At 36.6% G+C, this 26,065-nt stretch overlaps 1 protein-coding gene across 42 annotated transcripts in view; it reads left to right on the forward strand.

Moving 5' to 3' along the window:
• MEF2C (myocyte enhancer factor 2C) overlaps positions 1 to 25,219 on the forward strand; it is a 169,021-nt gene extending 143,802 nt beyond the window's left edge. For 20 of the 42 annotated variants that reach the window (XM_025438537.3, XM_025438536.3, XM_049108263.1 and 17 more), the window contains 5 exons: positions 11,440 to 11,612; positions 13,154 to 13,177; positions 14,061 to 14,190; positions 14,792 to 14,927; positions 20,436 to 25,219. In XM_025438537.3, the coding sequence (XP_025294322.1) occupies positions 11,440 to 11,612; positions 13,154 to 13,177; positions 14,061 to 14,190; positions 14,792 to 14,927; positions 20,436 to 20,757 (785 nt within the window). In that variant the 3' untranslated portion in view covers positions 20,758 to 25,219. The remainder of the gene's footprint in view (positions 1 to 11,439; positions 11,613 to 13,153; positions 13,178 to 14,060; positions 14,191 to 14,791; positions 14,928 to 20,435) is intronic. The other 22 variants (XM_049108267.1, XM_049108266.1, XM_035714431.2 and 19 more) reach the window with 3 other exon arrangements.
• Positions 25,220 to 26,065: the final 846 nt, after the last annotated feature.

Raw genomic sequence — 26,065 nt, forward strand, 5'->3', positions numbered from 1 at the left:
TGAATAAATAAATAAAATCTTAAAAAAAAAAAATTTAGCATAATATAAAATAGAACTGAGAAGAGGAAAAAGTCATAACAATGTTTAATTATTGTGTACCAGTACCATTGTTTTGCAAGTATTTGTTTTTGAGGATACTTATCAAAAGTTTCTTGGCTGACTTTTTTATCGGCCAAAAAACTTCTCTGCATTTCTTACTCACTGATTCAAAGTGTCACTAATGTAGTTAAAATTTCAGTCTAAAAGGATTGGCTTTAACAAGCTTACATTTTTTGTTACCTAACAGTATACAGATTCAGACAATGTAATATTCAAGAAAGGGAGATGGATGCCATGTAGTTGCACTCAAACAAGAAAACTATTTTAACAAAAATATGCTAACAAGTATAAAATACATAACTTTATAGTACTTTTTACACTACTGCTAAGCAGCATGTGAAAAAAATCCAAGTTAATAGTCAGATTCTTGTTTTGAAAGTAATATTCTGCAAGTTTGAATTATTCTGAATAAAAATTCTGAATTTATTTGCAATTTTACCTTGGGAGTTCACCCAAAACATAGATAAAGATCCATCAGCATTTCTTTATTATTATCTATGAAATTAAGTAAGAGTGATATTTTTAACTCAAACCAAGGTTATTATCTAGATTTATTAAAGGAAAAAAATACTTAGCCCTTTTAATTGGATGATCTACAACATATGATACTTAGCCATTGCCAAAAAAAATCAGTATCCATTTCCCATAAACAAGACCTGAAAAATTATAAATAAAGCTGTACCTTGATGCCATTTTCTAGGGGCTGATGTTGAAGTGGAAGAAGCAGGTCAAAGAAAAGACTAGTGAACAATATTACAGGCTAGGTCAGGATATCAAAAATCTGCTTTTGACACCTTTAGTTTAACTTAATTCATAAGGAGTTTGATTTCCACAGGGAAAAACAAAATTTCAAATTACAGCTCCTTGAGCGTTCAGTAGATTTTTTTTTTTAAGATTTTATTTATTTGAGAGAGAGAGAGAGAGAGCACAAGCAGGGGCCAGGGGCAGAGAGAGAGAGAGAGGCAGACTCCCTACTGAGCAGGGAGCCCAATGCAGGACTCAATCCCAGGGTCCTGGGATCATGACCTAAGCCAAAGGCAGACGCTTAACCGAATGAGCATTCAGCATTTTTCTTTTTCCTCATACACAATTGGTTTCTCTTGTCCTTGTTTTTGGCATCACTGTAAGATTTTATTCGGGGATAATACAGAAAGAAAAGCTCTTTTCAAAATCATTACTGATATGAAATTGTGCATCAATAGACAGTAGATGCTGAAGAAGGGATGTGGTCAAAAAAGCCCCTCTTTTGGAAATCAACTTTTTACCTACCAGGGACTTTTTGGGGCTTCAAGGCTGTTGGCCAAGAGTATAATTTGCTGTTTTTAGACAGACTTTTGCCAGCCACTTAAATTTTACAGGTGGACTTACATGGTGTGTTCACTCAAATTTCGATTCAAAGAGGACTATAGTCATGATGAAGGCTCTATTTGAAAGAGTAAATCAGATATATTCCTTTAGTATATTTCAAACTAAAGGAAATTATATTGTACCAAACAGTTTCAATTTGTAATCTATTATGTGTCCAGAGGATGCTTCAGTATCCACTGGGTTTACTTATTATCATTCCATTTTAATTGTTTTAACTGAATTTAATATTTAACTTGTTAACTGTTTTACTAAACACTGTGCCCTTCTTTCACAATTTCTTGACCTTAGACTCCATTTACAACGTCCATATGCTAAAGAACTGATTATGCCCTATTTGTAGTATGGGGGGAAAACAGCCTGCTATATTAATATAGGTTATTATTAAGATATTAATAATAGCAAATCTAAATCTGTGGTCAATTTACATATTCAAATGTAACATTAATTTACATGACAATCATGAAGAAAGAACCTTTAGTTTAATACTAAGCAACTCAAAAAAAAAAAAAAATACTAAGCAACTCAGAGATAACCTGGAAAATCGTGGAGCAAAAATTTTGCACGAGCGGTGATTTGGGGAAATACTCCAGAGGCAGATATTCAGAAAAATAAAACAACCAGTGAAAATGCATGGTATCTAAGTTATTTTAGGGATGACATTATTGCCCTTGAAAAGTCTGTGAATACCCATTTTATAGGTATTGTGAAAATTAAGTGAGGTAATGATGCAAAGCAGCACCTAGCACATTTTCTGCACCAGAGTAAGTGCTTGTTAATAAACGTTAGCATTGTCAGTATTATAATTATCTATATTCTTGATTTCCTAAGTAAAAAGTGAAGCTTAGTTTAATGCAATCCCAGTAATATTTATTAAATGTGTAGCAAGCGAGTAGTGCACTAGTAAGCTTCGCAGAAATGTGTCCCGTGGCCCCTACATGCAAGGGTGGGAATAAATAGGATATATTAAGAAACCCGAGGCAGAATAGGAGTGCAATGCAGTGCAGTGCAACACATTTCACTTTGAACATTATCATCTTCTGATGTGTTTGCAGGAGTTGTGTAAATGTTAAAACCACAAGTAATTATTCTTTCTCTTATGTCACGTTCTCTCTAATTTGTACTGTCTCAATATTTTTGTTTATAAAAATGACTGAAAGAATGAACGATTGTGTCAATAATGAAGACACCCCCTCATTTTTAGCAAAGAGACAGCCCCAAAATCTCAAGAAGTGAACAATTAAGTGAGTCATAAATCTATCATTCATTGTTAAGTGGAGTTTTTTTTTTAAGATAGCAAGGTTCAGTATCATTTTTATGATGCAATTAAAAACTATCCCTTCAGCAAATCAGTACTCAAAGTAGAATGATATTTTAAGTGCCTTTGTGCATTGAAAACATCAGGTTGTCAAATTCTTCCTTATTTGCAAATGGAGTTTTTATTCGGAGAAATACAAGGATGCATTCTAAATCTGAAACATCTGGCTTTTGTAATAAAGTAGTGGAAGCAGCTTGTGTTTTGGATTCAAATCAAAGCTGTCCCTTACTGACAAGTCACAGAAGCTCCTTGAACCTCAGTTTCCTTATCTGTCAAAAATTGGGATGATAATGTCTGACCCACATGGCTGTTAGGACAAACGAGGGACTGGTTTGCCAAAACAACCCTGCTTTGTGATCCAGACTCTCAATCTTTGGGAAAATAATTCAGTAATAAGTAACATTTCTTTACTTCTGCCTCACAGTCCAGAGCCTGTTGTGTGTGTTGAATGTTCAATGTTCAGTATCTAGTTGGCAGATAGACTGTTAATTTCACAAAAGATACTAAACAAAACATGTCCAAGAAATATCAAGGACAAATGCAGTAGATATGAAATCGGTGAAGGTCTGGTTTAGCATCAGGGTGACATGGTCAAGCAGAAGAGGCAAGCTCTTTTTAGAATGTCTACTGCCCTCTAACTGGTAGAGCCATGAATAGTTTTGGCTTTTGTATATTCTTGGAGTATTTTTCTAAGAATACACCACAAAAGACACTGAGGTTTCACAGGAGTTTCTTCATAGTCTAACATTATGCATTATTATATTATTTCCCTGAGAAACCCTCAGATAGAATGGAGACTTGATTTTGTGTTTAAGAATCTGTAATCAGGAGTCTTTACCAGGATAAGAATCAGAAAATCTGCTTTGCCCCTATTCCACACGAGGCATATTAAAATTTTCATCATTCCCAGATTTCTGACCTCCAGATGTTTTGTGGTTGCCTTTTGCCTTAGAGCCATCCCATGAAAAAGATCTCCTTTTCCCTCAAAAAAAAAAAATGTGATTCACAATAGCTAAATAACATAGTTTCTAGCACTTTTAGCAGGGTTTCAGGCATTCAGGGCACAGTGAACATAACTCTGAATTCTAGAAGGTCGTACTTTTCCACTAAAAACTATTTTAAATGCGTTGCTTCCAGTAGAGTAGTGGGTTGTATGAGCAAGTTTACTGTATACAATTTTAAAGTAATTTTCTGTGAAAAGATGTATGTTTGAGAGACAAAACAATGTCCTGATACTGAAAACTAACTTACCCTAAAACCTTTAAAAACGCGGATAGAAAATTAGTTGATGGTAGTGGGCCTTATTATGTATGTGATGACTCTAAGTATAACAAGACAATATGCTATAAATGTTTTCAGATTGTTCTAATGAAAGAAAGAAAAAAATAGGTTGGTAAAACCTTTTGCTGAAGTAAAAGCAGAAAATCAATCAATATATCAGAGGTTCAACTGAATACTTTCCTGTGGCAGTTTGCCCCAAATTCCAGAAAATAAGATACCATTAACAGATTACTAAATAAAGTCAGTTTCATACACCAATGTATTAGAAATTATTTTGCAGGTAACAACTAATAGCAGATACTGTAAAATACTGAGCATTTCACTGTCGTGTTAAGTGGTTCTGATGGAAGCTGGTCTCTTAAATTGACAATAGGTAGGTAAACATCTTTAACCTCCATTACAGGGGAGATTATTGACTAAAATATTACAAAATCTACCTTTAAGAGCATATTTAATCATCCACTCAAAATAGCACACTGAAAGTTAAACAGCTGCCCTGGCATTTAGTGTTGCTGAGCCCACTACTTCCTATTCGTAAATATTTATTTATCTAGGAGACCAGAAATACAGTTTAGAACACCACCATTCTGTGCCTCTTTGTATAATTTCAGCATTTTCTCAACCAGAAATGCCATTTATGATGGCCAAGCTGTGTTCCTGAAGCTCCCACATCACCTCTGGCTCAGGAAGTCCCTTTGGGTCACATATCCCTGGCCTCCCACTTCACTTGCTTTCTGCTTCCTTCACATTCCTATAATTTTAAAATGAGATATGACACAGAAGAGTTTTCAAAATCCCAGAGTGTGACCAATTCTCAGGGAGCAGGGGACTGCTATCCTTCAGAGCATGGACTCTAGGCACACTGCTGGGTTCAAATCACGACTCTACCAGCTTATAGCTGTTTGGCGTTGGGCAAGACGCCGGACCTCTCTGTTGTTAAGCTTTCTCATTATGTAACACAGGGATGCTATTCGTGCCTGACAAGGTTGTCATTGCAAAGAATAAAGATGTTTTACATCCATGTATAATAGCAAACAATTATATAACAGTTATTAGGTGCCTGGTACTGTTCTGGGTCCTCAGTGCATTGGCTTGATGTTGTTGATACTATTGATAAATAAGACTCCATAAGCGTTTGATATTGTTAATAGTATTGCATGGTCATGTTGGCGATGGCTGCCTCAGACAAGTATGTGAGAGTCTGATTCAGATTACTTTTATGATTCTCTCACGCTAATGAAATCATTTCTTAGGGCTAAAAAAACTAAGGCTCAGTATGGTTGGAGGAACTCTAATGAAGACCTCAGCACCAGAACCTGGAATCACCTACCTTCTCCTCCTTTGCCCTTGACTCCCGTCTGCCTTGTAGATCTTCCTGTGCCTGCTGTCTCATTCTTCACGTGATCTACGGCAGATGTGTCCTAACTAGCTTCTCTATAGCAGTCTAACTTCTAATCTGCCCCTTCCGTTGACACTTTTTTTATTTTATTTTATTTTTATTCCTTTTTTTTTAAAAGATTTTATTTATTTATCCATAAGAGACACAGAGAGACCGAGATACAGACAGAGGAAGAAGCAGACTCCTCACAGGGAGCCCCATGTGGTCCAGGACTCGATTCCCAGACCTGGGATCACACCTTGAGCCAAAGGCAGATGCTCAACCACTGAGCCACCCAGGCGTCCCTGACACTGTAGTCCTAAAGGACAGCTAAGGATGTCATTTGCCATTCACAAACTATAACTTTGCTCCTGCTTTATAGTACGAAGTGTAGCAGAAGTTTCAGTGTGAATTCTAGAATATAAAGCTAACATGATCTGAGAGATTTGTGTTAGTCAAGCCTATTTTTCCAGCTTCTGAAAACTGCATACTCTGAAACCACTGGTACTCCATTCTCATGGGAACACTCATCCTTCTCCAATACAGCCGTGACTCAGATCTTTCATGCATTCCCTCTCCCTGGGAAGTCTCTCTCTGGACCACCTAATAAAATCCTATTCATTCTTACTTACCACCCTTCCACCATGGGATATCTTGCAGCCCATCCTTTGGTGGGCATTTTATGTATGAGTAAATTATTTTTGAGGTTTATAGAGACAACCTATGGCAGTGAGCATAAGCACTCGTCAGTGTAGAAAAGATCCAGTGCCTCAGAGTTTTCCTGTTCATCAGGGAAAATTTCTACTTTATTTGATTCTACCGCTTGCAGTTAGCTAACTAAGGTAATGTGCTGTGAAATGATTAACAGGTGCAACAAGTGAAAAAGAAGCTTCAATTAACTCTCTATAAACAAATTTAGTAGTTGGGCACTTGCGTGATTTCCTGACTTTAATATTATATGGTTGATGAGCAGTTTGTCTCAATAGTGTACTTGGTCATCAGTGTGTAATCATTATCTAAAATAAGAAATGTTCTCAAGTAGCATATAGAGGAGAGACCCTTGATATTTGAAATTAGCAAGTTACGTGTTACATTTTCAGTTCTAGTCTCATACTCCCTCAGTAACTTAACTTTTAGCGCCATTCCTGAATAACTCCTAATTTTTCCAGCATAGTCTGTCTGTTTTACAAGCATCTGGAGCACTTAAAGAGCTAGCCCTCTGCGTGTATCACTGCCTCTAATTGCAGCAGGATGGAAGGGAATGTGTTCAAGGTGGGCAGAGTTGTCTGAACTCACATTTAAGAGTTGGGGTGCTAGTTGATTCTTAAAACAAATTTGAATTAAACAGGAGAGCAGACACTGCTAGAGCAAAGACTCCAGCATATCCAGAGGACTGTGAGCTTGGGTGTGGAAATTGGAAATCAGGTGAGATGGGGGGGTGGGGGGTCAGACTCTGCGCAGTTCTGAGACTCCAGCAGGGCACTGACCCAACAGCATTAAGTATGGTCTGAAAAAGTAACAGAATGGAAGCAACACTTCAGAAAGATTTTTAGAGAAAATCTTGAGACCGTACATGAGATTTATTATCACACGTGTGCACAAAATTTTGTATACAGCTTTAAGGAACTCACAACCTTTGTGAAGCCCATCTTTAGACCTGGTGAAGAACCCTTCAACTGGAGACCAGGAACCATGATAAAATGAAAGGAATTTTATCCTGAAAGCCTTACCTAGGATGGTAGCAGTGGAGATGGAGAGAGGCATTTCTGAAGAAAACAAGTTTTGGTATCTGATTGGAGAGGGAGCTGGAAGAGGAAGCTGGAAAAGTCAAAGATGACAATTTGGGAGACTGAAAAAAAGATTTTAATAATGAAAAAATTAGCCTTGGTTCAGAAAGGCTAGTATCTGTTTCGTGCTTTTATTAGTTTTGTATGCTTGTATTTATAATTGAAAGTCCTAGGGGAGAAAAGTGAAGAGATTCATGTCTAAACACCCAAGTAAGAGAAAGTTTTAGAACTTTGGGTTCAAAGAGAACTACATGCTTGCTCAATTGAGCTCTGTGGGACAAGGCAAAATGTCCTCCTCACAACATCTTAAGCCAGGAATATGTTCTTTGAATTTACAACTTCTTAAAATAGGAGTCAATAAAAAAAAAAAAAAAAAAAAAAAAAAAAGCAGCAAGTGTTTTCAAGTTAACTAGAGAGAAAAAAAATTTTTTTCTCCTCACACATTTCAAGTTTTGTATATTTACACTAGTTTTAATATGAATGTTTAGAAACTTGTAACCAATCGAGGTCGATTCTGTTATCCTTCATAAAAATTATATTGTGAATGCTTAAATTGTTGTATTTTATGTGAAACAATATTTTTAATCAAATCAAACTATAAAACGAACTGACTCTAAAGTTGGTCTGTTCTTCATTTTCTCATAATCTATAATCAGGAAATCCATTCACTCATGCTTTATAATTTTTGTGCTTTTAAGTGGTCAGGGGAATGTGACATCTGCATACAGTCACATCTGAATTGATCATTGTCCAGACGGAGGGTAACTTTAAAACATAGCATAAAGCAAGGTTGGGTCTGTCTATTAGGAGGTTATTGAGAGGTAGTATTGCCCACCTCCCAGACCCCTGACTTTGAATGAGACCATTCTCTTTGGTGAATTTATCTTAAGGTAGGACAACAGCCTCAACGCAGGCCACAGCGTTCTGAGTGAGGAGGAGGCCCGCGGTTTCCAAGCCAGTTTAAATGCAGGCTCTTCTTAGCAGTAAACCACACGCATGTATTCATCATTGATTTTCAAATGATAGGTTTCTATATCGCTGGTTTAGGATCCACAGTCTTGCATTCCTGAATCTATATTATGCCAAAAGAATAACAACTTGGTGGCTGGAAACAGAAATGGTTATTATACGGCTCCAAAATGCTAGCTGGCACAATATGCTAAAAACAGCAGAAATTCACCGGTAAAAGGCAGAATTTATTTGTTCTTAAAAATAACTTTATGCTCTAAAAATGTGAATTTAAGAAGTGTCATCGTGGTACAAAATATTTTATATTCAATATGTAAACACCTTAAAATATGTGACTAATCTTCTAAAATGGCATAATTTCCAAATAACAGGAAATATTCCAAGAGAAAAATAGAATGCTTTTCAAATCCTTTTTTTTTTTTTTTAGTTTTGAGGCATTTATTGGATGAAAAACTGTAATGCATGTTTACTGTTTTTTTTCCTGCTGCCCTAAATCATTGTTTAAAAATGTGGGCAGAGAGATGGAGGCTTTGTTGGAATTTCTCAGAGAGTTTACTGTAGAAAAAAAAATTTTTTTATTTAAAAAAAAAAAGACCTTTTCTCAGAGCATCCGTGAAGCATTTCCATTTTCGCACACTGGCCCAGTGCTTGTCATATCACAGGACAACACATTTCACAAAGCGGTTTTACTTCCTTTTAGCAAAATAACTCCTCCATGCAAACCAGTATTGGCATCTACCAAGCCAGGGTTTTAGTTTCTTCTGATCTATTCAAGCTTCATTGCACTGCTTAACTGACTTTTTCCCCCCTTCTTTTGAAATTACCCACCTAATTTTCCATTTAATTGTTTATTTAAACCAGATCTCACGCAGGCTTAAGAGTTAAGTGACATATGTATTGAGTGTTTCAGACTGAACTTCGGCTGACAAAGTATAGTGCAAATTTTTTCTTGGTTTCCTCAGTCTTTTTTTATCCAGTAGAATATATTAATTAAAACTAGAGCCTTAACATATTCACAAGAATGATTCAGTTAAGACATATTAAACATGAACTCTATTTTATCAAACATTTTTGTAAGTAAGCACATTCTCTGTATCTGTCCTAGTGATACTAGGTAAATGTATTTGTTTCATGTGATAACTTTTGCCACCAAAACCTGTCCAGGTTAACTGGAAAAGAAAATTTTGGCTTTTGACATATTTAGCCAGCTGTAGAGAATTTAGCTACTTTCGGTGAAGTTTTCTTACAGAAGAGTAATTTATATTCAAATTCAACCAACATTTCCTAAGAAACTACTGTGTACTTGACACATGTTTTGGTGGGGAGGGGGAGTTCGTTTATTTTTATTTTTTGCCCCAGTAACTTGGAAAATTTTACGGATGACCCAATTGACAGATTTAATCTTGTAGTTATTTGTTATATATTCAGCCTGTTTATTCATGCATAAAATGAGACAGGTAAATGAATGGGATATGAAGAACAAATGTGCTTTATGTAGTTTGCCTCAAATGGATTCTAATTCAAAGGATGTTTCCATAAATATTTCCTGAAATATACCTGTGCTTTGCCTTCCCACACCCTCCTCGCCTCTAGCTCAGGCCATCACAATAGTTTCCAGACTGCTTCATACTCCCAGACCTTCCAAATGACAGGATATCCCAATGCCAATATATCTCTCTGTCCACTTTTAGAGGCCTGTGTTCCACCCCTGCTCTGCAACCTTCACGGGTCTGCATTTCCACCTTTAAACCCGAGATGTGTCAGCCTGGAAGTCAAGATCTCCATGTCCTTCCAAGGTCTTCGACACTCCTCTCTCTTTTCATGAGTTCCCTTCTAATGAGCTTGCTCACAGTGTCTCTGACTCCATAAATTCCCACCTCCGTCCTTTCCCCGAGCCCAGTCAGAAGCCCAGCTTCTGTCTCTTCTCTTTTTTCAAGGCCCACATCAATTCCTGCCTCTTAGATGAATCTTTATTGGATAATCTCTTCCCTCCGGGGAACTGGGTAACTCTTAATCTGGATTACTCTGTGGGCACCTCTCCCTAGGCTGCCTTGTCCTGGTTGGCACATTTCACACATGCGTGATACTGGATTACCACAAAGAAATTGCGGGGCCTTGAGGACTGGGGCCACGTCCTTGCCTCCCCACAGGGTAGCGCACAGTATCATTCGTCCTGGGGTAATAGACACTTGGGCTTCGGGATAATGATAATGAGGACTGACCAACCGTAACACTGAGGTTTGACTGTCTCCTTTGGAGACCTTCAGAAAACACCTATCTAGTTTTCCAGCAAAGATTGTTGCATTGGGTGGTGGGTCTCTCTTCCTCTCCAAAGGCATTGGGAAAAGCCAGCAGAAGACGTTGTGCGTCAGCTAAGTTTGCATCACCTCCCCCCATAGCTCTTCTGTCACGGAGAAGTATATTTTGAATTATGAGAAATGGCATCCTTCAGCTATCCAGTTCTATTAGTAGGGGTTTGAACATCAGATGTCTACGAAAACCCTTGCAGTGTCCACATCAGATGACTGTCTCTGTGCCTTGATGAATCAGTACATCAGTGGAGGCATCATGCCTTCATTTCAGCTCTTAAGAAGGAATCCTGCCTTTTGAAACTCTGCGTGAGCAGGAAAGCAAGCCTTCAGGTCATGAGCTGAACTTGAGAGGAGGGCAAACCAGATGTAAGAAAACCATAAGGAGAAACCACTCCAAGAAAACGGGGACTCAACAGCCGACTGTGAAAGAGGATACGCCTCCTGCATGTCCTAGAAATTATAGTCTTACTGGTGCGCCCTTAAGGACACACAGACACACAAAATAAAACCCAAACCATTGAACCCAAAGAGTGAGTCACGCCAGCCAGACCTCTGCCAAGCTAGTCAGTTAAAGTGCAGGACCGACTCTGTGCTTTCCTTAGACCCTGAACACAGGTCTGACCTTCTTCATGAATTTTTTAATAGGAAAAAAATATATGTTGATTTCTGAGCAAGTTGGTATATATTAGCTCTCTTCTCATTAAACATTTTTAATCTTCAGAGAATATTTAAAAACTCACTGATTGGGTTACTCTTTACATAGAGGCTGTTGGTCATCCTACAGATTTTGTTGTATGTCTTACCTTGTTAAGCTTTTATTTTTAATCTTGTAGAGTACTTTAATCTAGAATCTTGTAGAGTACTTTTAATCTAGAATCGTACTTGAGTCTAGATTTCTTCCTGAATGCTTTCGTTGTTTCGTGTTAACAGGGAACGGATATGGCAATCCCCGAAACTCACCAGGTCTGCTGGTCTCACCTGGTAACTTGAACAAGAATATGCAAGCAAAATCTCCTCCCCCCATGAATTTAGGGATGAATAACCGTAAACCAGATCTCCGAGTTCTTATTCCACCAGGCAGCAAGAATACGATGCCATCAGTGGTAATGCGACACTACACTTTAAATAAATGTTGATAATGTTTTGTATATGTTTTGCTATTTTTGTATTTTTCTAACATTCTGAATTATTTAGGTGCTCCCAGAAAATTAACATATCCATGCTATTGCTGGAGCCCACTTTGTATTTAGCCATTATTTCTGGTAACTGGTTCACATTTCCCTTTTCCATGTTAAAAAAAAAAAATCCAATAAACTCCACTATAAAACTCCTGTTTGGGGGCAAAAAATTAAATAAATAAATAAATAAATAAATAAATAAATAAATAAGCATTTCTTTTTAAGGCCTCCAATTTATAATTAGAAAGAATCATTACTTATTACTATGCTTATGGCACAAAGAGTTTGACCAATGGTAGAATCAAACTCACAGAATAGGGAATTTTATAACATAATATTGAACTAGTTATGTCCTCAAGGTGCTGACAACCAAAGATCTTTTCCATAATTTCTAAATGAGCATTCTCCTATGAATTGGCCATTCTTTTCTTGAGTATATTGCAGTGATAATGTTTAATATAGCATATGCCTGTGCACTGCCTCAATTCATCTTCCCATATATGTGCTTCATACAAATAACTACCTCTCCAAAGCAAATTGTTTTAAAATTCTAGGCATTCTGAGAACAAAGGTTATATTTTACATCAAGAAGTGGGCACTGTAAGAAAAACTAAATAAAAAATAAATAAGAAATATAAATAATATCCCTGGACTCTATCATTTTTCTTTCTCCTATGTCTGCAGGGCTAAGACAAAGATAATAATTGTGGGACCAAATTCAACAACAAAGAGACTTACATCAGTGTTCTCCAAATTAGCTTTGCTTAAGAGTGAGAACATTTAAAACCAAGATTCAGTAGACAAATTTAGATCATTCTGCAAACACATTTCTTTTTTTTCTTTCTGTGCTCTGTGGCAAGCTTCAGGGTAAAACAGTCCTGCAAACTGATTAGTTTATTATGGCACAGTGCAGATTAATTTTGAATATCAACCAAAAAAAAATCACATAATATGCAACGTTCCCTTCGGAAAAGACTGGGTCTAATAAATAAAACCTCCCACAGGGCCATAGCCAAGCAGTGTGGGCCATGCATGTCAGGCTGTCTCTATCAGCAGATTTATTCCAAGTTCCTTAAAACTGATGCTCTCCCAGGGATGCCGTGAGTGGTCAGCACAGCCTCTCACCAGCAGCCAGGTGTAGTTCCCCCCTCCTCCGGCAAGTGGGGTTTCAGAGTACAGCCTTTTTTTTTTTTTTTCTTTTTTTCAAAACATGGTGCTGAAATAACGAAGGTGGAGACACTGACCTGTGCAGAAAACTGGGTAGATTGTCTTCACATTTGAGACAAACAGCTCATTAAGAGAAACAAAGAATGTCTTTGTAAGGAGTTATCTGTAGAGTCTGGGTTTTAAAATTGTTTAAACTGTTGTGTCTATCAGAAAATGCTTTGCCTTTTGTTGAAAAGATTTTGCCCAATTATAAATATTTACAGACACTAATTAATAAAACTCCTTCCCCATGCTCTCAGTCTGAGGATGTCGACCTGCTTTTGGTAAGTAGTAAGAGTACTTCCCTTAAATGGCACATGTAAGGAGAAACCCAAGATGACTTTTAGGTGGAGTGGCTTTAGTAAACCGGGAAGATTTCAGAAGTTGCCATAGTATGTCAACATTAACCATATTTAAATGCCATTAATTTCAGGTATCACACACAGGTGAAAAGAATGTCAGGTTATTTATTTTTCTGTCTCAGCCTTTGTAAGTGAAGACCATGTTTTCAATTTTATTTTAGGATTTATAGTAAAATTCTAACAAAAATAATTTCCTTAATTGTATAAACCACGAAGATGCTTATTTTTCTAAGAATTAACGCCTCATGATCTTTAAATGTATGTGAATCTTTAATCTTCTTGCTGTAAGGAGTTAAATATACATGTTAGCTGCTTTGCCATCTCCTTCGGAGGGAAGTTTAGATGAATCTGAAAAAAGTGGTCAGAGCACCACCTGCTGGTCAGAGTGTGGCATGAACTTCTGCCCATCTGCTCTGCTGTGTATAGAACTGAGCATAAAAACCACCGTGGTTGATTTTAATTTTTTTAATTTGCATTTGAATAAAAACTGAAACAATGGAGTACAGTATACATATTTCATCAGTTTTCAACATAGTCTGTTTTTTACCCATAATAAAGCTTATGGTACTTGTTACTAGTTCAGTTGCCTAGGAGATACTGATGTAATGGGTTACTATGGCAACAACTGGTCTCTTGAAGGATTGTAAATGATAGGGTTGGCAGAGTTCATAGAGACACATGTTAAATGATTAATTTCATGAGATTTGTACCAACTTATCTCTTTATATGCAAAACTAGTACTGAAATCTAACATTTTTAACTTAAAAAAATTGTATCAATAATGTCTCTTTATTTACTTTAAAAGAATCAAAGGATAAATAACTCCCAGTCTGCTCAGTCATTGGCTACCCCAGTGGTTTCCGTAGCAACTCCTACTTTACCAGGACAAGGGATGGGAGGATATCCATCAGCCATTTCAACAACATATGGTACCGGTGAGTAGCTTTGCCATGTTCAGATAGTACATTAAATACTTTTTATTAAAAAGCAAGATTTAAAAAAAGATAGTACCTTTTAGTCTATTAGGAAGCTTTAGTTAGTACCTGTGGTGTCCAGAGACCATACCATTACCTATTTGTTTCTAAGACAAAGTGAATATCCATATTTTTCTTTCTTAAGAGACTGAAAGTTTTATTAACCCAACCTGAATTCAATGTAAGAGACCAGATTCAAGGAAAATGAGCCACTATTTCTTTGATGTAGCAGAAAGCTCACTTTCTCAGGATTGTTTAAAAAACATTTCTAGATCATCAAATACATATATACTGTAGTGCCAGATTGTAGTTCTAATAAACCAATTTTGCAAGCTGTAATACTTCAAAGCTTTCATGGAATACTTATTTTGGGTATATGATATATCTCTTTTAAATTAAAATTGCTCCTGATGCTTTATCAGCCCTTCTGCCCCCAAAGTAAGAAAATTTACAGTAATCATTAAATAATACTAATAGAATATTTTTAAACTGGAAATGCTTATTTGCCGTTCGATAATTTTCAAATTAAGCATTTTCCTTCATTTTTTATTTATTGTTCTAGAGTACTCTCTGAGTAGTGCAGACCTGTCATCTCTGTCTGGGTTTAACACCGCCAGCGCTCTTCATCTTGGGTCAGTAACTGGCTGGCAACAGCAACACCTACATAACATGCCGCCATCCGCCCTCAGTCAACTGGGGTAAGCAATATTATTTCTTTTATAAAACACTTTGAGAATGTGTTCTTGAATGACAAAAGCAGTCTCTAAATACTGTGCTCTGGTGTCCCATTAAAGGATGTAAAATTCTACTTAATCAAAATGTGAAATTATCAGATCAGTATATTTTCAAGTAGGTTAAATATTACTTTTCTTATATTTTAAGAGGAACGGAGCTCTGTGATAATGAGATAAATTATTTCCCTATCGTTTTAAGCTATATTGGTTTCCACTTCAATCAGTGAAAAAAATTTCATAGTTAACTTTTCATATAGCTCATGTGGGACATAAGAAGACACTTATAAGTTCTTTAAATTTTTGAGATATTTGTGAATCCTTATCACTCAGCATTCACCACATAATGGATGCTAATCTTAGTATTTGTAGGATCTACTATTCTATTGATTTCATGTTTATAAAATACTCCTCATAAGGTTATATGTTTATAGATATCATACAAATATAAGTATATGTGTATAGATGCATACATATACTAATTATCTAAATTTGGGTATAAAAATAATTTCTGTTGTTTTCTGAAATCAGAATATGTGTATTTCTGCCCCCTTGTGGTAATTTTGAGAAATGTCTTTATTGGAAAAAAATGACTCCTGTCGTTTATCTATGGAAATGTTCAAACCTTTAAAAAGCCCCAAATTCGTAATTCACGCTACTTGTAAAACAGAGAGTTTTTTTAAGTTTAAAATGTGAATCAAAGATCTGACTTTAAGTTTAGTAACTTACTAACCAATTAATCTTCAGAAGAAAATATTAGGGAGGTATAAAATATTGAAACATGAGAGTTTATATTTTAGAAACATTCTATATATCTGCCTCACTTTTACTTTTCTTCTGAGCCATTTGGCTAAAATAGTTAGCTAGCTCTAGACTTCTGTTTCTAAAGACATAATGAGAATAAAACACTGATTAGAATAAAGATCACTGATTGACATCACAACTTCATCTCTTACCCTCCGTGCCCTCCTAGCTTTCTTGTTGAATTGATTTCACCTGGGTTAGTGCTCCAGTAATGCAGTCTTCTCCCATTCACTGTTTGCTTATGTGTATCCTGCTCACTAATCCTTATTGTTGAAAACCTGACCTGTCATGTAAGCAATAAAATAAATTCACACGACACTGTTGCTGTGCTTTCTTAAAAGATTAACTTTGAAGATCTATTAAATATTAATCAGCAACAGAGTTTCTCTTTTTAGGAGATTTAAATTTTCTCAGAATTGTTAACTATGCAAGTAGACACTTACTGCAATAACTGTTTAAGCTAATTATCACTAACTGCACGATACCATCCAGGCCATCTTAAAACACACACATGCGGCATTGCACTGCCGTGGCAAAGCAGTGAATCCACTGTACTTGCTTCTTGGCAAAAGTAAAGGCAGCTGTTCACTTCTCATTTTTCACAAAATTCATCCATTAGAGGACTAAATTTCCTTAGAAATTATCAATGTCAAAAAAAAAAAGAAATTATCAATGTCAAAAGCCGTATTATTTTCTCTGAATATGGCTTTCTTTGTGTTTAGTAACACTTGATAATTTGCATTATATATATAAAACACATTTATTTATGTATTTTAACTATACTATAATCTTAAAAGTCCCCTAAATTGCATGGGAAGGATCCAATTCTCTGCTGCCCTTAATAAAGGCTTCAGTCAATGAGAAAGGAGAGAACTGGCCTAGAGAGAAACCAAATTACGTCAGCCAAGGATGAAGCATTTTGTGTAGTTCCGGTTTCTTTCAGCAACGGTTCTCATGGTGCATAATTTGACTCAGATTTAAGTCTAGGAGTTTTTATTGCACTTAATCACTTCCCTTATCCCTCAAATAGATAGGATACCCCTTCCAGTCCTTCTAATTTGGGCCAGCCTTCCTTCCTTCCTTTCCTTTCTTCCTTCCTCTCTTTCTCATTCTCTCTCTCTCTCTCTCTCTCTGTTTCACACACACACACACACACACACACACACACACACGGGTAGCTTTTTCAAAAGGAGTTTCCTTGAGAGGGAGTAGCCCATGTTCACATAATTGTTAAACTATCTTTTTAAATCCCAAGTTGTAATATCTATGTAAAATAAAATATGTGAGGTGCCTTAATTCCTTACAGTGTGAATTAATTTTAAAAATCAGTATTTTTTTAGGCTATAGTATCCTCATGTTCTTGTGTGGTGGGCTCACATTCCTTTGGATAGATAAGTGTTCAAAGTAGAGCAGAATATATTTCAGCTCCTCCAAAGTGAATATTCCCAGCAGCCCAAGATGGTCACCACAGTTCTTTTCTAAAATTAAGAGTGTAAAAGAGCTCTTCATGTTTTTTTGATGGAAATACCTTTAACTCTTTGAAGCTTTACTTTTAACTCTATCTAGTATCTGATTTTATCTAACCAAGTCAGATAAATGACATACTTTGATTTGATGTAGGAAGCAGAGTTGACTGGCAGAAGGAACTTGCCATCAAGGGTTAGTGACAGTCATTTGAATATGAATATTTGAGAAGATGCCCCTGAAATTTCTAAGTGTTTTTTTTTTTTTCTCATATCACCTTAAGAAAAGGGCAGCCTGTTTTCTGGAAGCATTTCTATACACCATCTTTGTTGATGTGGGTGTTTAAAGACAACTTTTAAAAGGTTAAGTTAAATATAGTTTGATAGTCTAATTTCTGGGCGGAGGCAGTAAGAAATTTGAATAAAACTATCCAGTCATGTTTCATTTCTGAACAATTATGGGGAAGGGTAGGTGTTTTCCCAGTTGGAAGACATCTGTAGTAGATGAAAACCTGCAGCAGGATTTGATATGGGCAACTTGCATCTCTGGCTTCTGTCTCCCCACCCACCTCTTTCTCACCCACACACATGGAGTATTTCACAATTACATGTCTATAAAAATTTTGTTCTCAAGAACAAGCAGACCAACATGCTTGTATCTGAATCTAGCATGTATACAGCTAAGTGATTTTTAATGCTTCTTCTTTTCAAGATAATAGTTTGATAACAGAGACTAGCCAATTACATTTCATTCTATTTGGAATCCTATACCACAGTATAATGAAGCTGAATCTCATTCATCACGTACATTTCATTACTGTGGATTTAGTGTCCCCAGAACTACTCAAAATGCTTCATTTATGCTTTCAGTGTCAAATGAAATGCCACCAAAAAGAAAACTTAGGATCTAGCCTATTTGTTTATAGGAAGAGATAAGCAATAAGTGTTATATCTCTTATGGGGAAAAGATGCAGCAACACCTATACAAGCCAGTTCACAATGGGAGATACAGTAAATGAGTAGATGATGCAGCTTCTAAAAGCTGTATGAAACAAACAGCATCTTGATTATACTATTTTTTCTTTGATTTATCCAGATTAACTTCTTATACTAGTCCAGCTCACCAAATTTTTTTCTAATTGTCCATGTTCTCCCTGCCTGCGAAGAAGCAATCTAAATGTCAAAGGGCAGCCAAAAGTATTTGTAGATATGCCACTTTGTTTTCAGACTCCTAATTGACGTTCATTATTAAAAAGTGTGTGATTCGTGGTAGAAGCATTTAATTAAATTTTAGTGAAATAGTCTTTCTTATCGAGAGCCAGGAAAATTCTTTCTTCCAGAAATCAAAAGATGATTTCCTCTGACATCAAAACGAATCATTAAGTAACTTTGAACCAAGATAAAATAGTCCCACCACTATGGGTCCATTTGAAATACAGGGGTTTCCCCTAACTCTGTCTTAATATCTTCTTGATTTGAAGATTATTTAATTAAACTTGTAAAAAATTACTAATATAGACTGTAAAATAAAAACCACAAACAAATGATGACGAGTATAAGCAGGTGATTGACAATCATAGGCACTCAATGTGGTAACTTGATATAAATGTTAAGACTGTTTTGATTTTATAACATAAAAGCCAGAGAAAGAAAGGCTTAATAGGGAGTCCAGTAATTCTCCTTTAGGTCATTCTAGACATTAGCTCATCTATTAATAAGAGAAGGAAAGTAATTCTTTGCCAGTAGGTGGTGCTTTTGTATAAAACATCACTCAAAGATAAACTCCTTTTGACTAATTTTATATCTCTATACATCTTGAGCCTGAAGCGCATCTCCCAAAAAGCCAGCCCCAAGTAAATTCCACTTTTTCCTCTGAAATATATACCCATTCTCTCACTGCTCATAATGACTTTTTGTCATCTAATTCTCTCCACTTGGAAGTTAACATAATCACATCCATGAATAGACAGGCTCACTTTCCTTTGTTTGGAACGGGGGTATTTGTATGGATTATTCTTCACTGTGACTCCTCACTAGAAGAGAGATCTGTACGTTCTTGACAATATGGGCAGGTAATGCTGACTCTAGCCACCAATGTCAGTGCGATCAGAATCCAAGAGCAGTAAGAGCATCTTAAAATTGATGTCGGCAGTGTTCTTCTGGTTTATCCTGATCAAAGTCATTGCGGTTGCTAATCTACACTTAAGGGCTTAATGCTTTTCCCTCCAGAGCTTCAAGTACCTAAATTCTTCCACATTTTGGAAGAAGGGAAAGTTACACTCTCCTGGAATAAATGAGGATTAAGGCTTATAAACACAATAAAATCACACCAGATCCTTCTTTACAACAGCCTTAGACAATCCAGGTTCCTCAACTCTTGCCAATTATAACTCTAAGATGAGTGATACCCTACTAAGTACCCCAGCAGGGAGAGCCTCGCAGTAATGAAGTTGAGGTATTTGTGGGAAAGAGTCGCTACTTGCATCCCACGTAGCTGCAAAAGGATGAAGGCAGCCTATTGACCAGTCTTAGTGGCGTAGGAAGTCAAAGTGTTTTTAAGCCAACGCTAAACTGTCCTGCAGATAATTTTCACCCTGCTTCCCATCGTATCCCCCTCCAAGCTCTTCACCAGATACAGTTCAATGTAGCATTTCATGGATTCATTCATTTGAAATTTGAACTGTCTACACTTTCTCTGAAGATCATACAACTTCACGTGTATGTGCTTATTACATGGAGAGAAGCATTTGTATCCATAACAGGCTTTTTCCAATCATTTCCACACACGGGCATTAGGAAATCAAAGGGGTCTCACTCAAAAGCTCAAAGTTGTATCTTAAATCTTAGGTTATAGTTTGGAACTAGTCTAGGGAGAAATCCCATGGACACAGAAAATGCTTTTTCCAGCATGTGGTGTTAAGCCTTTCTGAGCCAGTAACCTGGATGTGTAGGGAGCCTGTCAGAGACTAGAGGTCTGATTCACGAGGCCTGGCCCTGGGAAATCCTGGGAAATCCTGTAATTACTCCCAGGCGTTGGCAGTGGCCCTGAGAAGGCGCTGCCCCCCGAGGGCTTCCAAGCACTGCTCTCCTCCCTCTGGGCATGCTCCGGTGTCTATGCGAGTCTTGAAGCTGATGTTTGATGTAATTGTGAGTTCCTGGGGGCTCCAGGCCTCCTCCATCTGTAACTGGGTTTCCTTTCCTCCTACAGAGCTTGCACTAGCACTCATTTATCTCAGAGTTCAAATCTCTCCCTGCCTTCTACTCAAAGCCTCAACATCAAGTCAGAACCTGTTTCTCCTCCTAGAGACCGTACCACCACCCCTTCGAGATACCCACAACACACGCGCCACGAGGCGGGGAGGTCTCCTGTTGACAGCTTGAGCAGCTGTAGCAGTTCCTACGACGGGAGCGACCGAGAGGATCACCGGAATGAATTCCACTCCCCCATTGGACTCACCAGACCTTCGCCGGACGAAAGGGAAAGTCCCTCAGTCAAGCGCATGCGACTCTCTGAAGGATGGGCAACATGATCAGATTATTACTTAATAGTTTTTTTTTTTCTTGCAGTGTGTGTGTGTGCTATACCTTAATGGGGAAGGGGGGTCGATATGCATTATATGTGCTGTGTGTGGAAAAAAAAAAAGTCAGGTACTCTGTTTTGTAAAAGTACTTTTAAATTGCCTCAGTGATACAGTATAAAGATAAACAGAAATGCTGAGATAAGCTTAGCACTTGAGTTGTACAACAGAACACTTGTACAAAATAGATTTTAAGGCTAACTTCTTTTCACTGTTGTGCTCCTTTGCAAAATGTATGTTACAATAGATAGTGTCATGTTGCAGGTTCAACGTTATTTACATGTAAATAGACAAAAGGAAACATTTGCCAAAAGCGGCAGATCTTTACTGAAAGAGAGAGCAGCTGTTATGCAACATATAGAAAAATGTATAGATGTTTTGGACAGACCCGGCAAAGGGTGGCCATTGGTAAATGTTAGGAACACACCAGGTCACCTAACATCCCGAGAACGCGCTCACAAACCTGCACGCATATCATTGGCGTATGGCACTCATTAAAAAGGATCAACGACCATTAAAAGAGGACCATACCTATTTAAAAAAAAAAAAAATGTGGAGTTTGAGGGCTAACGTATTTAATTAAATAAATAAATAAATCTGGGTCTGCATCTCTTATTAAATAAAAATATAAAAATATGTACATTACATTTTGCTTATTTTCATATAAAAGGTAAGACAGAGTTTGCAAAGCATTTGTGGCTTTTTGTAGTTTACTTAAGCCAAAATGTGTTTTTTTCCCCCTTGATAGCTTCGCTAATATTTTAAACAGTCCTGTAAAAAACCAAAAAGGACTTTTTGTATAGAAAGCACTACCCTAAGCCATGAGGAACTCCATGCTTTGCTAACCAAGATAACTGTTTTCTCTTTGTAGAAGTTTTGTTTTTGAAATGTGTATTTCTAATTATATAAAATATTAAGAATCTTTTAAAAAATCTGTGAAATTAACATGCTTGTGTATAGCTTTCTAATATATATAATATTATGGTAATAGCAGAAGTTTTGTTATCTTAATAGCGGGAGGGGGGTATATTTGTGCAGTTGCACATTTGAGTAACTATTTTCTTTCTGTTTTCTTTTACTCTGCATACATTTTATAAGTTCAAGGTCAGCTGTCAAAAGGATAACCTGTGGGATTAGAACATATCACATTGCAACACCCTAAATTGTTTTTAATACATTAGCAATCTATTGGGTCAACTGACATCCATTGTATATACTAATGAGTTTCTTTCATGCTATTTTGTTTTTGTTTTTGTTTTTGTTTTTGCATTATTATCAAATGCAGGGCCCCTTTCTGATCTCACCATTTCACCATGCATCTTGGAATTCAGTAAGTGCATACCCTAACTTGCCCGTATCCTAAATTATCTGGTTGGTTTTCAGCCTAGAATCTGAGACACTTTTTAGAAACATGCCCAGAATAGAAAAGCTGTGTTGGGGCACATGTCCTGCAAATATGGCCCTAGAAACAAGTGATATGGCGTTTACTCGACGCATAAGTTATAAATTCCCACAGAAGAAAAAAGTGAAAGACTGGGTGCTAGACAAGAAGGAAGCAGGTAAAGGGATAGTTGCTTCGTCATCCATTTTTAGTTATTTTAACTGACCCTCAACAATCTTGTCAGCAATATAGGGCTGTTGAACAATCCCGGTGTGTCAGGACCCCCAATTGTCACTTCTGCATAAAGCATGTATGTCATCTATTTTTTTTCTTCAATAAAGAGATTTAATAGCCATTTCAAGAAATCCCATTAAAGAACCTCTCTATGTCCCTTTTTTTAAATTTTTCAAGAAATAACGATGACTCTTGTCTAATATTCGTCTATAAGGGATTAATTTTCAGACCCTTTAAAAAGTGAGTGCCATAAAAAAAAAGTTGATATATATTGTTTAAAAGAGATTTCAATCTAGGAGTGATTTTCCTTCTCTTGGAATGTGAAGATCTGTCGATTCATCTCCACTCATGTGCATTGACATACACAGCAACGAAGATCCAGACAGTAAGATCGACACTGCTATCGCACGTGTAGGACATTTCTTATCCATTCTTTTCTTTCACTTGCATAGTTGCTATGTGTTTCTCACCATAAAAGGCTGCCGCTGGGTGGCAAAAGCCAAGAGACCTTACTAACCAGGCTGTATTTTTCTTAACTTGATCTGAAATCCACAATTAGACCACATCACACCTTTGGTTGTATCCATATAGGATACTAGCCTGCCTTGTATTAACGTTTTGTATACTAAAAACAAAAGAAAAAATGTCTATCAACCTTTCCATATATCCCACTACTTGAGGTATCCATGGAACATGAAAGAAAAACATTTATGCAGAGGAAAAACAGAGGATCATCCCTGAAAACACACACACACACACACACACACATGCGCGCGCACATACATATTCACACGTGGGGGGAAATCTAAGAAAGTCATTTTCCTCACCATAGACTTGATCCCATCCTTACAACCATCCTTATAACTTGATGTGTATAAAATATGCAAACATGTCACAAATGTTCTTTGTCATTTCAAAACACTTTATCAATATCAGCAGAAATTTACCAGTGGGTGGGAAAGGGTCATTATGTGAAAATATGAAAAAATAGCCATACTAATTTTTTTACCTGCAATTTGCCTCAGCAACAAAGGAAAAGTGAATTTATAATGCTGAAGATAAAGTAAGCTAAAGTACCAGCAGAAGCCTTGGCTATTTATAGCAGTTCTGACAATAGTTTTATAAGAACATGAAAAAGAACAGAATCACTTGAAAATGGATGCCAGTCATCTCTTGTTCCCGCTACTGAATTCATATAAAGTGGTAGCAAGATAGCGAAGGGATAATCTGAGAATTTTTTTAAGATGATTTAATGAGAAAAAGCACAATTTTGATTGTGATGAGTCACTTTCTGTAAACAATCACTGTCTATCTTTACCCTTCTACCTTATCTGTAATTTACCATTTATTGTATTTGCAAAGCTAGTATGGTTTTGGGTTTTTATCACGGTAAATCCTTTGTATTCAGGAGTTTAGGGCAGAGCCCTGAGGGAGTCTTATTTTACATAACCCATCCTAGAGTAACATTTTAGGCAACATTCTTCATTGCAAGTAAAAGAACCATAAGTAGCGTTTTACACAGCTACAGATATTGTTATAGCTAATCCTATTTTCAAAGATTTTTGGTAATATTAAGCTTAAATACTGGTAACACTGATGCAATATAGGGAAGCTGCACAACCTGTATATTGTATGCATTGGTGAGTGGAAGGCTGTTCATTTCAACCTTTTTTAAAATTGTGTTTTTTAGTAAAATGGCTTATTTTTTTCCCAAAGGTGGAATTTAGCATTTTGTAATGATGAATATGAAAATACCTATCATCCTCAGATCAATTTAAGGTTGACTAAAGTGAGAAAAAAAAAAAGAATTCCAATACACTCTTTAAAAGAATGTCTGCCCTCTCACACTATTATGTATTTGTTTTTCTTACATACCCATCTTTCAATTTAGAGCTAGCGGGGTTTGTTTTTTTGTTTTTGTTTTTGTTTTTTTTGCCCCCTTTATGCTTTTGTTTATTTTTTCAGAGGGTAAATGCTTTGTATTTTCTTTCTTTAAAAAAAATTTTTTTTAAAGAAGCAGCCACTTGAACCCTCAATAAAGGCTGTTGCCTAAGCATGGCATACTTCATCTGTTCCCATTTGTGCCATCTGCTGTGATGTCGTCACTTATATGGCGTTAATTTCCTGCCACTACAGATCTTTTGAAGATTGATGGAATACTGGTGTCTGTTAGAATGCTTCAGACTACAGATGTAATTAAAGGCTTTTCTTAATATGTTTTAACCAAAGATGTGGAGCAATCCAAGCCACATATCTTCTACATTCAATTTGTCCATTTTGGTTATTTTTCATAATCGGGTATTGCATTTTGCCTTCCCTATTCATACCTCAAATTGATTCATACCTCAGTTTAATTCAGAGAGGTCAGCTAAGTGATGGATTCTGTTGTGGTTTGAATGCAGTACCAGTGTTCTCTTGGAGCAAAGTAAACCTGGGTCACTGTAGGCATAGGACTTGGATTGCTTCAGATGGTTTGCTGTATCATTTTTCTTCTTTTTCTTTTTCTGGGGACTTGTTTCCATTACATGACAGTAATTAAAATAGCTTGTAAATGAGGGCATACAAGCATTTGCAACAAATATTCAAATAGAGGCTCACAGCGGCATAAGCTGGACTTTGTCGCCACTAGATGACAAGATGTTATAACTAAGTTAAACCACATCTGTGTATCTCAAGGGACTTAATTCAGCTGTCTGTAGTGAATAAAAGTGGGGAATTTTCAAAAGTTTCTCCTGCTGGAAATAAGGTATAATTTGTATTTTGCAGACAATTCAGTAAAGTTACTGGCTTTCTTAGTGATGCAGTGTCTGTGGTGCATTTTTTTTATTAATCTTTTGCTGTTTAAATTTATTCCACTTACTCGTGTTTGTGAAAAGCAGCTTCTCCCACAAATGCAAGTGAGCATTCTGAGTTTCCAGCTCAAAATACTTAGAAAAGGGGGAAAATTTGTGTTTTGGAGGGAAAGGTGTAAATTGGATCACTTTTCTTGGGGTGATATATGGACTCAGCCAGTGTAAGCAATTCAACGTTCTTATCAAGTGGTTCAACTTGTTTGTTTTTTTTTTTTAATTTAAATTCAGTTAGCCAACATATACTACATCATTGATTTCAGATGTAGTGTTCAACAATTCCTTACTGGCGTATAACACCCTCAATTTTTTTATCAAAATAGTTCCACAAAGATCTTGGATAACTTGCTTAAACACAGAGATTTTTCCAAAAGTCATTCTGAAAAACACTACCACACAGTAAAGTAAATTATTTATAAACTAAGATGTGTAGAAAGTATTTCTCCAGATTTATTTTTTTTCTTCATCAAAAATAGTTTCTTTAGGGGCGCCTGGGTGGCTCAGGTGGTTAAGCATCTGCCTTCGGCTCAGGTCATAATCCCAGGGTCCTGGGATCGAGCCCCGCATCAGCTCCCTGCTCAGAGGAGAGTCTGCTTCTCCCTCTCCCTCTGCCCATCCCCCACCAGCTTGTTCATGCTTGCTCTGTCACTCTCTCAAATAAATAAATAAAATCTTTAAAAAAAATAGTTTATTTAAGCAAAACAAAAGAACCATAGGCATTTATCTAAATTCTTGAAAAAAAAAGTAAACTCATAATTTTTTGAAACTTAATATACACATTACCAAAATTCAATGA

The sequence above is a fragment of the Canis lupus genome, chromosome 3 (genome assembly GCF_003254725.2).
Source record: "Canis lupus dingo isolate Sandy chromosome 3, ASM325472v2, whole genome shotgun sequence".
Classification (NCBI taxonomy): Eukaryota; Metazoa; Chordata; class Mammalia; order Carnivora; family Canidae; genus Canis; species Canis lupus.